The 17831-nt window shown below is 34.1% G+C and overlaps 1 protein-coding gene across 2 annotated transcripts in view; it reads left to right on the forward strand.

Annotated features, from left to right (window-relative positions):
- The window catches only part of LOC129514606 (vacuolar protein sorting-associated protein 4B), a 34793-nt gene extending 17056 nt beyond the window's left edge, over positions 1 to 17737 (forward strand). The window contains exons 5-12 of one of the 2 annotated variants that reach the window (XR_008665464.1): positions 1335 to 1454; positions 4040 to 4196; positions 4581 to 4729; positions 6659 to 6740; positions 8073 to 8292; positions 10622 to 10762; positions 12980 to 13131; positions 17448 to 17737. Coding sequence is in view for 1 of the 2 variants with exons in the window: in XM_055333346.1 (XP_055189321.1) it covers positions 1335 to 1454; positions 4040 to 4196; positions 4581 to 4729; positions 6659 to 6740; positions 8073 to 8292; positions 10622 to 10762; positions 12980 to 13081 (971 nt within the window). In the remaining variant the exon portion in view is untranslated. Of the gene's footprint in view, positions 1 to 1334; positions 1455 to 4039; positions 4197 to 4580; positions 4730 to 6658; positions 6741 to 8072; positions 8293 to 10621; positions 10763 to 12979; positions 14460 to 17447 lie in introns of those variants that run through there. The other variant, XM_055333346.1, reaches the window with a different exon arrangement.
- Positions 17738 to 17831: the final 94 nt, after the last annotated feature.

A 17831-nucleotide genomic window follows, 5' to 3' on the forward strand; every position in this document is an offset into this window, starting at 1 on the left:
ATTTAGAATATTAATACCTAGAAAAAACTTAAGTTGACCAGATTCTGCTTATATATAAAGTAAATTTCCTTTTTTTTTTTTAACTATTACAAAATCCTATCAGATAATACAAATATTTTCTCATGTTGGGATACTAAGCTGAATGGAACATAGAAAAGGTGAATTGGCTCTAATTTATACTTAATGTGAACTTTTAGAATGCAGAAAGTATTTATAGTTTTTTTTTTAACATTGTATTTTTTTAAATAATCTCAAGAGTCATATGCTCCTCTGACTGATCCAGCCAGGCATCCAGATTTCATTTAATTTTAATCTATAGCTAAAGATTTTCATAATATAAGTAGGTCATGTAATATAACTACTTTTATAATAATAAATGATCTTTCATAGCAAGAAGAAATACCCATAAAACTAACTTCATTGGTAATCAGTGGATTGTGTAAGTGGTGATGTTTTGCTATACTTAAAAAAATTACACATCGCCTTAGAATCAGCTTTTGAAAAGTTTTTGATAAAAGATAATTGAAAACTTTTGCTAATAAGCTATATTAGAGGAAACCTTTTGTGGACTCTTACTGCAACAATTGCTGTGGCTTCTGAATATCTTGTATTGAAAACTTAAATCATACAGATAACTTTTTAATGTAAAAAAAAATTTAAGTAGGTATTTAGAAGCCAAAAAGAAAATTTAACAAATCTCAGGAAAGGATTGGAGATCTACAGGAGCACATTTTCTCTTTCTCCTTCATCATCCGCTCCCTCTCATTCTCCCTACTATTTATCTGTCCATCCATCCATCCATCCATCTGTCTTGTCTGTATCACCAGTTAAAGTTATTAAGTATCTTTTTATTTTGGTGCTTAAGGAGAGCATTAGATCACTGGGTATTTTTGTTAAAAAGAAGTAGTTGATCAACCGCCATTGAACAGGTACTTTCAGTACTTCAGAATCAGTGCATTCAAACATTGTAACCACGTGGTAAAATATTTCGTGATTTTCCAAACACACAAATATTCATTATGTCATTTTATCCCTCCACTAACCCATCTTAAGTGGTTTGGGCAGATAGTATTCTTTTCATTTTACAGTGAGGAAGCAGAAATAGAAAAGTTAAGTGACCTACCCTAGGTTAGCCAGTCACCCAGCCCAGCTTTCTGACTCCTGCTGACTCTGCCCCACAATTACTTCCTAATCACATGATTTCAATAAGGTTTTTTATAGATAAAACTTTTCCAGTTTTATAATGTATTTCTTGAATGTCATTATTTCATGTTGTCTTCTACATTTGATGCAATAGTCTTCCTTAATTTAAAGATGATATACTTCTTTTGTAGGTGCCATTGTTATAGAGCGACCAAATGTGAAATGGAGCGATGTTGCTGGTCTTGAAGGAGCCAAAGAGGCACTTAAAGAGGCTGTGATATTACCTATTAAATTTCCTCATCTTTTTACAGGTAAGATGACTGTGAAATAGGTTTTTTGATGATTCCTTAAAAACACATTGACAGCTGAGGTAGAGCATTATGGATTTTTGTCACCATATTATATGTTAGCACCTTAAACAAATTGTTATAAGGTGGTGATGTACCTCTGCACAAAGGTATTTATTTCGTACATGTATTTGCAATATACATATATTACAAAAAGACCCGGATGTCAACCAGAAAAGCATAGGCTAAATCACCAATATGCAGCGGAATACTGTGCACTCATTCAAATACAGGGTATGTCTACATTAAGAAATTTAGATCTGTGTTATAATTGACATGAAAGGATGTCCACATATACATAAATATCAGAACACAAGTTATCAATATGTGTAGTATGACTCACATTTATTAAATAAATATGTGAGCTGAGAAGTAAATTAGACAGATTGACATAAAAATGTTATGCCTAGGAGATAAGATTATGGATGGTTTTTACCTTTTCTTTGAAGTTTCATCTGATGTTTTTCCAGTGGTCATGTACTAGTTTTATAAGAGTTTCCCCCACTTTTTAAAAAGAGCAAGAATTATTTAATATTTTCAGACAAAGTAGCTATCCTCTGGAGACAATTCATTCTCCCTGTGAGGAGAATATTGCTAAGCCAACCTTCGTGGTGTAGTTGAAGTTACAGCTCCAGCAGCAGGTGATCTGTATATGCTGAAGCATTCCCTCACATTGTCCTTGTTGTGACTGATAGCCTGCCTCTGTTATGGTATGGCTATACCCGCGGTCTAACAGTGCAACAGGATATCCCTTTTAGAAACCAGCTGATTTGTGTAGAGAGCAAATCTGTGACATTGGCCTCAAACTGAATTAGGTCCAGAGGGTGATGTCATATAGAGTAGTGATGAGGAAAGAACCTGTGGGCCACTGGTTGTCCACCAGGCCACCTATGACTCACAACCTAACTTCAGAAATACAAAATTAATGGTGTAAAAGTTGACATCATGATCCTATAAGGCACAAAAGCATGACTGAGTTCATTTTTTATTACTTACCACCAATATTTTCCAAACACAAGTCATTTATGTATCTCATTTCTGATTATTTCCATATACGTGTACCATTACTATTTTTTAAATATTTTCCTTTAAATCAAAGTACAGCATAGACATAGAGACTAGCAGGAACCTAAAAGTGTTCAGTTTCATAAATGATCAGAAAGTACATTTATGTAATCATCATCACACATATCAAGAGATAATACTAATAACCCACCCACAAGTCCCTCTGCCAGTTCTTTACTCTGCAGAGGTGATCACTTGACTCCTAACACTATAGATCATTTTGCCTATAACTGAACTTACTAATCATCTTTCTTATTTTTCTGTAGTAACTTCATTTTAAAACTTTGCTTTGTGTCTACTATAAATTGAAAAATTAATATTTTTCTAATACACATTTTAAAAATTATTTAAATAGGGCACCTGGGTGGTTCAGTCAGGTAAGCATCTGCCTTCAGCTCAATTTATGATCTCAGAGTCCTGGGATGAAGCCCCACATCAGCCTCCCTGCTCATGCTTTCTCTTATGCTCACTGTCTCCCAAAGTCTTTTAAAAAAAAATGTATTTAAATAAAAAGTATTTGTATGCTACCTAAAAAGTACTCCATCTGCCACCAGTCACATATACCACATTTAAGGGTACACGGACTTACAATTTCAGACATTTAAAATGGGAAGATAGAATTCAACTCAGAGTTGAGGCTTTCATAACAATAAATACAACAGTAGTTAGTTTTGCCATTAGTAATCTGTATATCGTTCTTACATAGCTACCATGTCTCCGTCCAGTTTCAACCTAGAAATTTTTTAAATGTTTATTTCATGGTTTTACCAAATGTAACTCAGCCAGTTTTATTTTAGGCAGCATTATTTCCTATTAGGAAAATTGAAATACAAAGAGTTGATTTCTTCACTTGTTATATTTTCACAAAACTAGGATTTCAAGTGGTAGAGTCTCCTTATTACCCAACCATCTGAATAAGGATATGCTCTCTATAATACTAGACTATGCTTCCCTGTGGAATCAGGAATTGAATAGAACTTTGGGACAGATCAACCAGACTGTGTTAGTTTCATTTCTCAATAGTCATAAATATTTAAAAGAAAATGTTTCCAGCTGCCCTCACTGTATGGACATAGTTTATCCTACAGTATTCTGATACTGAGTGTTGCAGATAGCAGACAATCAGGAAGTGCCTTTTAGACTGTAAGCCCAGGGAGGGCAGAGATCCTTTTGTGTTTATAGTTCTCTGTCTATACATTGTGGTTTTAATACATAGTGGTTGAATGAATGAGTGAAGTAAATGAACTTCCTGCTAGAAAGATTATATCAATGCAAACGCATTTGACAAAGTGTTCCCTATGAAAAGCAAATGAGATACTTTTAAGACATACTTATCTTAGTTTGATTAATTTAAAAAGTTTTTTATTCTGATAGCTGTAGAGTGAAAACCTCTTCCACAATATTCTTCAGTATGAATTATATCTCTAGTAACAGAAATCAACAGTTGTGAGATTCTCATGTTATTTTTCTAATGCAAATTTTAGGCAAGAGAACACCGTGGAGGGGAATTCTGTTATTTGGACCGCCTGGAACAGGAAAGTCCTATTTAGCCAAAGCTGTAGCAACAGAAGCAAACAACTCAACATTTTTTTCAATATCTTCCTCTGACCTTGTCTCTAAGTGGCTAGGTGAAAGTGAAAAGTAAGTAGTAAGTTGACCTTTTCTTTTTTTTTACTTTCTCTTTCCTGGAATCATTATATCAGTCTATAAAGTAATAGGTTTCTTACATCATTCATAGACATTCAGAGAAGTGACATAAGTATTCATTTTTCTGTGAAATCAGTCCCTCATTTGAAATTCATTTCATAGGAAAAGATAACATATGTAGTTACATATAATATAGTTTAGTAAATCATAAATGGAATTATCCAACTGTATGTACCATTTTTATTTTCTGGACCAAAACATGATTGAATCTTAAGAGTTCTTATAATACTGTATGTGTTCTATTTTAGTTTTTTTTTATTAAGTCATGTGTCATTTACTGTTTTTATTAAGAAACTGAAAGCTTTTATTTATTTTTAGGCTAGTTAAGAACTTATTCCAACTTGCCAGAGAGAATAAGCCTTCCATTATCTTCATTGATGAAATTGATTCTCTGTGTGGCTCAAGAAGTGAAAATGAAAGCGAAGCTGCCCGTAGAATTAAAACTGAGTTCCTAGTTCAAATGCAAGGTAGGGGTACTGACTTCTGAAATATTTTCTACTTATTGTATAACTGCTGTTATCACAATAATGGAAAAAGTTCGAGCCAAATTTCTCCATTTTAGCTGACTAAGTGTTTTCATTATGCCATGTTTCATTCTGATTGTCCTGCATATGCACACATAATCTGCACCCCATTGTAATCATCTGTAAGGCTCTGGCATAAACAGTAAGGAGATCCACATACTCACTTATAACCTACCACGAACAGTATCAGCAAAAGGAACATATAAACTTCAAATGAAATCTTTTAAGAAATATTTTGAGAAGAATATGAATGGTATTTGTCAGCAATCTAGAAGATTTGATTCTCGGGAATATTTGCATCATATTTGAATAATGTGATATTTGATTAAATACAGCTTTTTCAGAGAGACTCTCGGGTCACTTTACCATTAAAACACCACACTTTTTTTTCTTTTTTAAATTTTATTTAAATTCAACTAATTAACATAATGCATTATTGGTTTCAAAGGCAGAGCTCAGTGATTCATCAGTCTTATATAACACCTAGTGCTCATGATATCATGTGCCCTCCTTAATGTCCCATCACCTAGTTACCCCATCACCCCACTCTCTCCCCTCCAGTGACCTTTGGTTTGTTTCCTGTGATTAAGAGTCTCTTATGATCTGTCTCCTTCTCTGATTTCATCTTGTTTTATGTTTTCCTCTCTTCCCCAATGATTCTCTGCTTTGTTTCTTAAGTTCCACATATGAGTGAGATCATATAATTGTCTTTCTGTGAATTACTTCACTTAGCATAATATCCTCTTGTTCCATCCATGTCGTTGCAAATGGCAAGATTTCATTTTTTTTATGGCTAAGTAGTAATTTGTTATATAAATAAATACATATTTATATTATATTTATATTTATATTTATATTTATATTTATATTTATATTTATTTATATTTATATTTATATTTATATTTATATTTATTTATATCTCCCACGTCTGTTGGTAGACATCTGGGCTCTTTCCGTAGTTTGGCTATTGCGGACATTGGTGGTATGAACATTGGGTGTAGGTACCCCTTTGGATGACCACATTTGTATCTTTGGGGCAAATACCTAGTAGCGCAATTGCTGGGTTGCAGGGTGGCTCTATTTTCAACTTTTTGAAGAACCTCCTTACTATTTTCCAGAGTGCACCAGCTTGCAATCCCACCAACAGTGGGATTTTCTTTTGTCCACATCCTTGCCAACACTTTTTGTTACCTGACTTCTAAATTTTAGCTATTCTGACTGGTGTGAGGTGGTATCTCATGGTTTTGATTTGTATTTCCCTGATGCCAAGTGATGTTGAGCATTTCTTCATGTGTCTGTTGGCCATTTGTGTCTTCTTTGGAGAAATGCCCCTTCATGTCTTCTGCCCATTTCTTGATTGGATTATTTGTTCTTTGGGTGTTGAGTTTCGTAAGTTCTTTATAGATTTTGGGTACTAGCCCTTTATCTGATTTGTCATTTGCAAATATCTTCTCCCATTCTGTCCTTTGCCTTTTTGGTTTTGTTGACTGTTTCCTTTGTTGTGAAAAAGCTTTTTATCTTGATGAAGTCCTAGTAGTGCATTTTTTGCCTTTGTTTACCTGGCCTTTGGAAACGAAACCCCCCCCCCTTTTTTTTTTTAAATTGGGTTTCTTTTTTCTTTTTTTTTTTTTTAAGATGTATTTATTCATGAGAGACAGAGAGGGAGGCAGAGACACAGGGAGCCCGATGCAGGACTAGATCCCAGGACCCCAAGATCACACCCTGAGTAAAAGGCAGATGCTCAACCACTGAGCCGACCAGGCATCCTGAAAATACTACATTCTTAACAGAACATATGGACGAGATTGAAAAAAAAAAAACAAAAACACTAAAATGACAAATTATTTAAAATATTTCTTATTTTCATAACAGGTGTTGGTGTAGACAATGATGGAATTTTGGTTCTGGGAGCTACAAATATACCCTGGGTTCTGGATTCTGCCATCAGAAGAAGGTCTGATGATACAGTGAAGGTCTTATTTCTTAACTGTGGATGTAACAAGTCATAACAGTTCCCTTTTTATCCAACGAAAAGGCATTCTGAGAACTTTTCAGAATTTTTTTGATACCCTAATCCTGTCGGCCCCTGTGTTAGGGGAAGAGAGGCTCGTGATTGTTTGCTTCCTTGGTTGCTATATTGAAGATAAGAGATGCCCATATACAGAGTCTTTCACATTGGAAAATGTATTACCTAATGCTTATTATTAATTCTAATGAAACTTCATGGGCACTGATACTTCACAAACTTACAAATGTAGCTTGCTATTTCAATGGAAAATTTCCATGTAAAATGTTAGCAAAATGACATTTATAGAAGTTAAAGTATGATAGATAACTAAGATATATTTTCATTAAAAAATTTATGTCTATAATTTTTAAATTGCATATTGAACTTAAGCTACAGGAAAGGTTTATAGATTCATTACTTTTCACGCACACCATTCCCTATTTCATTCATTGAATTTTGCATCGTAAAAATTAGCACCGGTTCTTGCTGCTTTTTATCCTGTTCACTTGATAGTTTGCCAGGATGCTGGATTACCATTCCATATTAAGAAAGGCAATCAATCTGCTGTTTGTTTTGGAAAAATGTGCTAATTCTAAACTCATCTCTAGAGATCATGGGAATTTAAAATTCTCAAGACCACAGAGAGGTACCTGAAGGAAGAAAAGTCCATTTAAATTGTCCCTTATTGCTTCCTCTCTGTCTCTAAAGCTAAAATTCTGAGAAGCGAGTAAAGTTATTGTTCATAAAACAGCATTTATGAGCTAGTAGGATTAATTATTCTTAATGTACCCATTATAATAAAGTGGGCATTTTGTGTAAACATGTTTATTAGATTTTGAGTAGCTTTACTGTTTTTGAATTTAAGAAACTATTTTGTCATCTCTTATTTCGTATGATTAACCATATAAATCCCTTGACCGGGAGTTGAGAGTATGATTCTGTAGGAAACTAATCTTGTGGGACATATCATGTTGTGAATTCTAGACATTATTAACACTATGGCCAAAGTAACCCAAAAATCATGTGAGAAAGGATAAATTACTTCAAATTGGCTCTCTGGCTATTTTAGTTTTCCTTTTTAGTTGTTAATGTGTTTGGATATTTTCCCATTATTAATCTAAATACATATGGTTAAGCTATGGACCCATTTAATTTACTCAGATTAGCTTTGTATAAATGAGAATATCTGAGCATCTTGTTTCTTCTTGAGAAATTTGAATTTTCAATTGAACTTAAATATATGTAGTAATCTTGATGTAATTTTTCTTTCATTTTAAGATTTGAGAAACGAATTTATATTCCTTTGCCTGAGGCCCATGCCCGAGCAGCAATGTTCAAACTGCACTTAGGGACCACTCAGAACAGTCTAGCAGAAACAGACTTCCGAGAACTCGGGAAGAAAACGGACGGTTATTCGGGTGCAGACATAAGTATCATTGTGCGTGATGCACTAATGCAGCCTGTAAGAAAAGTGCAGTCAGCTACTCATTTTAAAAAGGTGAGGAGCTTTGATCCATCCTTTCAGATATTTTTAAAAAGTCAAGTTTTAAGACCATCATTGATTTGTCTTCAAAGAATTTCAGGAAGGTTTCATAACTAGTGGGTTTATAGAATTAACATTTTGATTTCATTGAAAATAAGTTCTCCCACAAAATTTATTAATGGCTGTTAATAATAGTCCTACATTTTAAAATTTTTTATGCAATGATTTTTGAGGTACTTGTTATTTTTATATAAGTGTAGAAACTTTAAATATATAGTTACTGCTGGTGTAACTAGAATATCCTTGCACAGAATCTGGTGCATTTACACCTCATTAACAAAGGAAAAATACTAATAGCTAATATTTAAATATGCCTGGCACTGTGTTCTATTCCTTATGTCCCTATGTCATTTGGTCCTCCCAAAAACTTTACAACAGGTGCCTGTTACCACCCATTGATCATTAGTCTGAGACTCAGATGTTAATGTGATTGAACTGGGACTTGGGTGCTAACACAGTTTCCCGAGATCCCACCAGAGAGGTGCAGAAGTGTGAGTTTCCTCTCGGTCACGTGTGCTTCAGAATCTGAAGCCTCGCTTCGCATGCAGTGTTTTGTCTGCTTGAATGAATGGAGCATTCATTGTAAAAAGACTGTGATCTTGATATTTAAGTGGAGGAGGTAATTTGGACCAACCATATTGCTGGAACAGCAGTATCCCGAATTACTCATGAACTTGAATGGTGAAAATCCTGAAAAACTATTAGCAAACTCAATCCAGCAGTAATGACAAAACTGATATATTATGACTAAGTTACATATGTTGTGTCTGTTGTCCTGCAATAAATTTTTTAAAAAAATGATGAATTTGAATTAAAACCTGAATTTGAAGCCTGACTCCACAATTTACTTATTAGGTCTCCTTGAGCAATTATATTATCCATTTAAGTCTCGTTTTTATTGTCTCTACAATAAAGGCAATAACACTGCCTCAAAGTACAATTGTGAGAATGAAATGAAGTATTCTTGTAAAGCGCCTCTGTCATGGTACCTGAGTAGTCCAGGAAATAGCCCTTCCCCCTACAGCCACCTCATTACTGAGGGAAACACGAGAGGCTCAGGGGCAATTTTATGTTCTAGCCATTGTATTTTCTTTTAAATTCTCTTTACCATTTAGAAACTATAGATTCTTCAGAACTCAGTCCTTTCCTACCCAGAACTTTTCATTCAGTTCTCCACGTGACCACCAGGGACAGCTTAAATGACCCTGTAGCCAGGTCCTTTTTAGGAGAATAAAGGTGAAGCAGCCAAATCAGCGTTAACATCTGGCCTTCTCCATCACCAGCGAGTAGATCTCTCAGTGGGTCCATCCTTGACTCCCATTTTTAAGGCTAATTATTTCAATTAGCAAAAACAAGATTGCCTGTTTATTTATCAAACGTCTACAGTACTACTCTGAGCCCAGAGATAAGTCAGAAAGTACTACAATCAAAAACAAAAAACAAAACAAAAATCCCTTGTGCTCTCTTTGGCAGCACAAAGGATTACAAAAAACAAAAATCTCTGCAGCTAAAATTTCTGTTGGGAAAGACAGATTATAAAATACACATAATAAGTAAACCTAGAATCTTTATTTTTCTGCAACCTGCCCTAAGTCTGACATAATATTTAAGATTGATCATTGTCAAAAAAAATATTAAATGTGAAATCAGCCTCCAATTTAGTATAGATTTGTTGTCATCTAAAAAAATACTTGCATGTGACTCCTGTCCCAAGGGTTCTTTCTCGGGGCGTTATTAATATTAATATTTTAAATCCGTTATGAGTCACAAAATAGCATTGAAATTACACATAGCATTTAATTTTGTACTTATTTTTAAAGAGAAATTTTTTTTGAGAAAACATTCAGTGATTTCACACTAATCTTCCAAATATCAGAACTTTCTCAGTTTTGGAAAATAGAGAAAACTTAAGAGAATTATTGAAGATGCCCCCTTTTTTGGACTAAGACCATTTAATAAGCATTAGAGAAAAAAGAACCCTTCACCACAGATAACTATTTCTTTTCTTTTTTTTTTTTGACTTAAACTCATTTTCTCCTTGTGATCACGTAGTTTATCATAGGAAATTTCAAAATACAGGAAAGCATCAAGAAGAAATTAACACCAAACAAAATCTGTCCCATTACCCAAAGATAATTACATTTTATTGTGTATTCATCTGTTTATTTTTAGAAGCAAACATTTTAACAAAATACAAAATAGTACATTTTCAAGTTTCTTGATAATGGCCTAAATCTTAAGTTAATTTGTTCAAGTAAATATTTCAGATTACTGTTTATTCCAGGTGTGCGGACCTTCACGAGCTGATCCCAACAAAATAGTAGATGATCTGCTAACACCCTGTTCTCCAGGTGACCCTGGTGCCATTGAAATGACATGGATGGACGTCCCTGGGGATAAACTTTTGGAACCAGTTGTTTGCATGGTTTGACATTTTGTTTGCTATTAAGAAAAAAATTCATAGTTTGTCATTTGTGAGACAAACATTTCCAGTCATGTGAGATTAGAAAATGTTGGTGTGATCGAGCATGTTTATAAATACTAAATAATTTTAAGTTAATGAAATAAATACTACTAATAAATACTAAATACTACTTAATAAATACTAATCTACTTTAATTAAATACTAAATACTTAATTTTAAGTGAAAAAGCTATTTTTCAAAAACCATAGGTTTCTACATTTGTAGGTCTTATAGCTAGGATACTATCACCAGAATTCTTATCTATATGACATAAATTATTGTCAAGACTTACCAAAAAGTAGAATCGGTAAAATTTCTTTTCTGAATCTAAGATTTTATAAAATACTCAGAGCTTAATGCATAAATCATAGTTTTTATAATGACGTTTTCTGTTTTACTTCTTCAACCTTTATAGAAAGTTTAAATAATGTAGTGCTTGTAGAAAAAAAAATCCTGAAACCAAGTGTTTATGATAAAAAATTATATTTCTATAGTTTATTTTGGAGGGATTAAAATAATTCTTTTTTTTTTCATTTTTAAAGAGTTTATTTATTCATGAGAGACACACAGAGAGAGAGAGAGAGGCAGAGACACAGGCAGAGGGAGAAGCAGGCCCCATACAGGGAGCCCGACACGGGACTCGATCCCGGGTCTCCAGGATCCCACCCTGGGCCGAAGGCGGTGCTAAACCGCTGAGCCACCAGGCCTGCCGGGATTAAAATAATTCTTAAAACTTGTTTTGTAAGCTATCGGAAGCTTACTGTGAAAAGCTACATTTGTTATTTTTGTATTTTCTTATTGGTGAGCACAGTTTTTTAAATCTTCTGCTTCAAAAGAGCGTTATGTGAGAATGAATAGTAACTTCTAGAGGAGAAATTTATTTACATGAAACGTACACATAGATCTATAAACATACATGTATTTCTGTATGTGCATAAGTATATATTTATAGATGTATTTATGTATTAATGCTTCTCTGAGAAGTTTTTCAGAAACTTTTTTTTCAGTCCTTGCTATGTTATTTTTTATTTAAGATTTATTTTAGAGAGCTCATGCAAGTGAGCACAGGGAGGCAGGAAGGGAGAGGAGGAGAAAGAGAATCTCAAGCAGACACCCCACTGAACAGGAGCTCATGACCTGAGCCAAAGTCAAGAGTAGGACTCTGAACCAACTGAGCCACCGAGGCACTCCACTATATTATTTTTTAAAGATGTTGTTCTCTTGACCATTTTTCATACTGTTTTATGAGACACAGCCTAGAAGTTAATCTTTTAATGAATCCCTGATACTAGCATGTTTTCTTCCCATTTTGATCGTAATTTTAACAGTTAAAAATCCTGGGGGCATGCATCTAGGTGGCTCAGTCAGTTAAGCATCTGCCTTCAGCTAAGGTCATGGTCTCAGGGTCCTGGGATCCAGCCCCAAGTCTGGCTCCCTGCTCTGCTTCTCCCTCCCCCTCTGCCCTCCTCCCCGACTGGTGCTCACACTCTCGCTCTCAAATAAATAACACCTTTTAAAAAATATTCTGATTAGTTGGTTTTAATTAAATTGTGTTGTGTTTCATGTTAGTATAAGTGAATGACTATATTCCTTTTGAATTGCACTTAGTGAACTCTTGTTTTAAGAAAAAATAGTTAAGACCAGAAAAGAGATCAGAGATGTATTTTAGAGGGCCTTGATCCTCAGGCTAGGAAGATTATACTTCCGATGGGTAATGGGGAGGCATTGAAAGTTGTGGTCAGGATAAGGCAAGCAGTTTATTTTTTTTTAAGGCAAGCAGTTTAAAGTTGCTGTGCAAAGGAAGAACATGATCAAAGATGTACTTCAGGGATCCCTGGGTGGCGCAGCGGTTTAGCGCCTGCCTTTGGCCCAGGGCGCGATCCTGGAGACCCGGGATCGAATCCCACGCCGGGCTCCCGGTGCATGGAGCCTGCTTCTCCCTCTGCCTATGTCTCTGCCTCTCTCTCTCTCTGTCTGTGTGACTATCATAAATAAATTAAAAAAATTAAAAAAAAAAAGATGTACTTCAGAAGAAATGAGAGTTTATTGTTAGTAGCTTAGAGTACACTGCAAATACTTTGATTTAACTTCAGATGGAAAGTTAGTAATAATATGATGTATTGGTTTTTATTTGATTGAAGCCATTACTAATACTTCTTCCTTCTTTTTCCCTGACAGTCGGATATGTTACGGTCACTATCTAACACGAAACCCACAGTCAATGAACATGACTTGTTAAAATTAAAGAAGTTTACGGAAGATTTTGGCCAAGAAGGCTAAACCAAAGACAATAAGGAAGACATTTACCATGTGTGTTCTTTCTTTCATAGGTACTTTTGCCTTTCTTGGATGGCATTCAGATTATTTCCAGTAAAACTCTTTTACCACAGGGAAATACAGATCTCACTCCAGAGTTCCTTTAATTTTATATGTACTTTTGCTCCATTACCAGTTAAATGCTCCTGTTAACAAAAATTATAAAATAATGGATATAATGAAATGAGTGATACAAGTACCAATGGCAAAAAAAAAAAAAAATAGGAATGACCCAGTTAAAGAGGATTAAAATTGACTGAAACAGCAATATTTAGAATTGGTGGTATTTGCACAGAGCATTTATATATATTTTTTTCTTTACCAAAATAAAATAGGGCTTATTTTATATTTTGAAAAACAATTCTTAAGCATCATTCTCATCAATGTAAAGTGTATTTACTTTATTAAAAAATTTTAAATACTAGAATCTTTATTCTCAGGGATGGGCAATAAAACAGCAAAGAGCACTGTGATTGGGCTTGAGAGATTTTGAATTCTGTTCTAGCCAAGTCTCATTGATGTTTGATAGGCTAACATTTTTCTTTGCGTAGATTTCAATAATTTCTTTAAAAGCAACAAGTTTCTATATTTAATTAAATAATACCTTTCACTGTGCAATCTCGAAAGACTTTCTAAATTAGGCATTGTCTTCAGCTTGAAGAAGAAAATTGTCTACTTCAGTGTCTTTTTGTAGCAAGATTGACCAAAACAGATGGCAAATAAATACATACTTTTTAAATAACTGTCATGAAATACTATAATGGGAACCTCTGCTAAAAGGAATGTCCTCCCTTTGAATTATGGGAAGTTTCTTGTGGATGTGTGTGTACATATATATAGATTTTTTTTTTTTTTTTTTTTTTTTTTAATATAGGCTACCAAGTGTCTTGGCTTTTACCTTTTAAGTTCAGGGAACAATCTGTCCTTGCTACACATGCGTTATCAGTGAAGCTTTAGAAAAGAGCTAATGTCTCATTAAATAATAAAATACAAACATGAAATATTATTTTAATATCTTCAAATAAATAATCTGAACGTGTATATTATACACTTTAGCATCAACACTAAGTTGTGCCTTGTGCATTTGCATTGGCTGTATATACAGAAGATTATGAAGTTAGTTGGAATGAGGTAGATTCCTTAATTACTATAAAATTCTACCTTGCAAATACTATAGAATAACTTGCATTTTAAAGTATATTTGCACATTTGACATATAATGCTCCCTGGTTGCCTTTGGCTTTTCTGTACAGTTTATTTTTGTTGCTATTAGATGGAAAATCATAGGTCTGAATTACACTGTTCTTACATGAAGTAAATTGACATAACCTACTACTGGCTATATTCTGTGTATGCTTCTTTATTTTGGGATCTTCTGTATAGGAGAAAATAGTATCTAGATTGATGAGATACAAAGAAATCATTAGAAATTATTGAGACTGTATACATGAAAATTCTGTTCTTCAACAACTTTTTATGTGAGAGTGGGAGTTAACTTGGCAGACTAACAGTTCTTTGTGGCCGCCTTATAAAATAGTTTATTCTTTATTAGCCTCAGAATTATAAAGTGTTGGTGTTAATTATATCATTAGGAGAATTCACATAATTACATGATAGTTGAAATCCAGAATTTTTTATAAAGCCAGAATTTGTTTTGAAGGAGTATTTTACTTAATTTGACAAAGTACATGACCGAATAGTGAGTATAGTGTTGATGATAAATGGATACTTTATCATACTTAATTCTTACACGTACTTTGAGAACTGTGTCTCAGTATGCAAATCACTTCCAACCATAGCTCTTTTCTACCTTACATCTTCTACGCTTTTTACATTTCTGGTTCTAAGCCTATTTCTGGAATCACATAATTTTAAACTTAGCCTTGAATGGTAGCACATAGGCCATGAGTTCTTTATGGACAGATAAATACAATGTTCAGACTCTGTCTGAACTTGGACTCTTAAGAAATTTTGGGTAGCTGGTTTCTGAGGCTACTTGAGTTCCTGTGTGACCTAGATGTTGAAGAACATTGTTTTTCTCAGCTTGAAAACTATAGGGGTCTTAATAAAAAGAATTTCAATAGAAAATTGACTTTTGAGTTTCCTGTCATCTACATGCAGAAAAACAATGAGTATGTATATTTGATTATTAATGTGAAGTACTACCATTTAGCCACTTGCCGCTGGCATAGTTAAGAAATTGAGGCGCACCTCTGTCACTATAAATGTTTCTTGATATTGTTGCAAATGAATCCGCAGCAGTGCCCAGCATGGACAGACTTCATCTCACCTTTGTGAGCTCTTAAGATCATGTGCTTTCCTACCTGCATACCTTCCTTCACGTCTTTCTGTTACTCTAATACAGTGTTCTTTCTTCTTTGCTAGTCCAAATTCGATTATGTCCATTAAGACCTAGCTCATGGCCTGTATAATCTTTGCTGGAAGAATTCCTATACTATCCCCACACCTACCTTTGGATTCCTTTAGTAATAAATTGATAGTACTATCTTAAGATTCATACCCAAATTTGAAGCACATTCTATTAATCTTGTTTAGATCATTTAGATTATAAGCTCTTCAAAGAGTTCCATTTTCCTTTACAACAACTAGCACAGTGCTAGACACTATTAGGTACTTAATAAAGGCTTGAATATTAAACTAGCTTTGTCCTTACTGTTATCTACTCACTGGATTATCTGTGAGACTTTATAAAATAGGTAATTTGAAATGACTTTGTTCTTGCTGGTCTAGTGAAATAACTAAAGTCCAAGGTAAGCCAGAGCTGGCCCCTATTGGCTTATGAGAATCAGTGCCCATCTCTTCCCACCTATGAGTTCCTTGAGCTCGTGTTGGAAGCTTGAAATCTGCTATGGTGGGAGGATTCATACCACAAATCAAGGTTTAGTTAGCATGGTGCCATACAAAACAAAGCCCATCTGTCATTGAAAAATTATTATTTATTGCATTTACAGAAATACTGTACAGAAGTTATATTTTTAGAGTCATAAAAAGCATTTGATAAACTCTAGTACCCATTTATGATTAAAAAAACAGACTCTAGGACTAGAAGGGAGTTTCTTTTTTTTTTTTAAGATTTTATTTATTCATGAGAGAGAAAGAGGCAGAGACACAGGCAAAAGGAGAAGTAGGCTCCCTGTGGGGAGCCTGATGTGGGACCGCATCCCAGGACCCCAGGATCGTGCCCTGAGCTGAAAGCAGATGCTCAACCGCTGAGCCACCCAGGTGTCCTGAGGGAGCTTCCTAATAAAAGGCATTTACCAAAAAAAAACAAAAAACAAAAAAAAAAAAAACCACTATAGCAACCATCATACTTAATTGGGAATTATGGAAAACTTTACTGCCCTGCTATCACCACTTCTTTTCAACTTTGGATATGAAATTCAAAGTTTAGGGAATAAAAAGGAAACAAAACTGTTATTCTCAGATGACACCGTATATATAGCAAATCCAAATTAATATAAAGTTAGAATTTGAATTTAATAAGATCACAGGATGCAAAGTTAATAAAATGGTATTTATCTGAGCAACAATTAAGAATTGAAATTATTAAAATACCAATTAAATAGCCTCAGAAAGCCGCAGATAGCTTAAAATAAGTCTGAAAGACAAGCAGACCTTCATAGAGAAAACTAGGATACATTACAAACAAAGGAAAACCTGTGTAGATAGAGAGATGGGCCTGTTCATGAGTCAGAAGACTTACTATTCAAGTGTCAGTTCTAATGGAGTGGATTCTAGACTTAATGTAATCTCAAATCTGGATCTGGGTGATATATAGACCAATCTGTATATTTCTGTATATATTATATATCTCCAAAAACAAAAATAGATGCTTAATAAATTTTGATTAAAAAGAAAAAATATTTTCTAGTTTGAATCCATTTTTATAATAGTATATGTCTCTTAGCTGTATGTTCCTGTTCATTTATCCATATAATCATCCAGATATCTGTATATGTATGTATATATACAGATATATATATATAAACAATTTATTCTTTTTTTAAATTTTTTTAAATTATTATTTTTAAAGATCTTTATTTATTCATGAGAGAGACAGAGAGAGAGAGAGAGAGAGGCACAGACAGGCAGAGGGAGAAGCAGGCTCCACACAGGGAGCCTGACATGGGACTCGATCCTGGGTCTCCAGGATCACACCCTGGGTCAAAGGCAGGCACCAAACTGGTGAGCCACCCGGGCTGCCCAACAATTTATTTTCACCTTATGTTCATTATGTTATTTGTGGGTAGTGAGATTTTGGTTGAAAAAAAAATTTTTTTTAAATTTTCTCTACCTCTTTTATCTTCAGGTATATTTTCAGATGTCACCTTTCCAGTGAGACATTCCCTGGTCATCCTATTTAAAATTGCAATCCTCCTGATGCTCCTTAGACCTATTCCCTGCTTATTTTTCTCTGTAGCACTTATCATGTAACATACTGTATAGCTGACGGTTTTTCTTATTTGTAACTTTTCCTACTAATATGTGTGTTCTGTGAGAGCTGGCATTTTCTTGTCTTTTTTTTCTCTCCGCTGTATCTTAGTATCTGGAACAGTGCCTGGTGCCTGATGGGCACTCAATAAATATTTATTGAGTGGATGAATCTTTGTATTTTTTCTAAGTTTGAATACTTTGCATGAGCATTTATTATTTTTCCCCTCCCCTGCATTTTTACTTTAAAAAAAGAAAATTG

This window comes from Nyctereutes procyonoides, unplaced genomic scaffold, assembly GCF_905146905.1.
Source record: "Nyctereutes procyonoides isolate TBG_1078 unplaced genomic scaffold, NYPRO_anot_genome, whole genome shotgun sequence".
Classification (NCBI taxonomy): domain Eukaryota; kingdom Metazoa; phylum Chordata; class Mammalia; order Carnivora; family Canidae; genus Nyctereutes; species Nyctereutes procyonoides.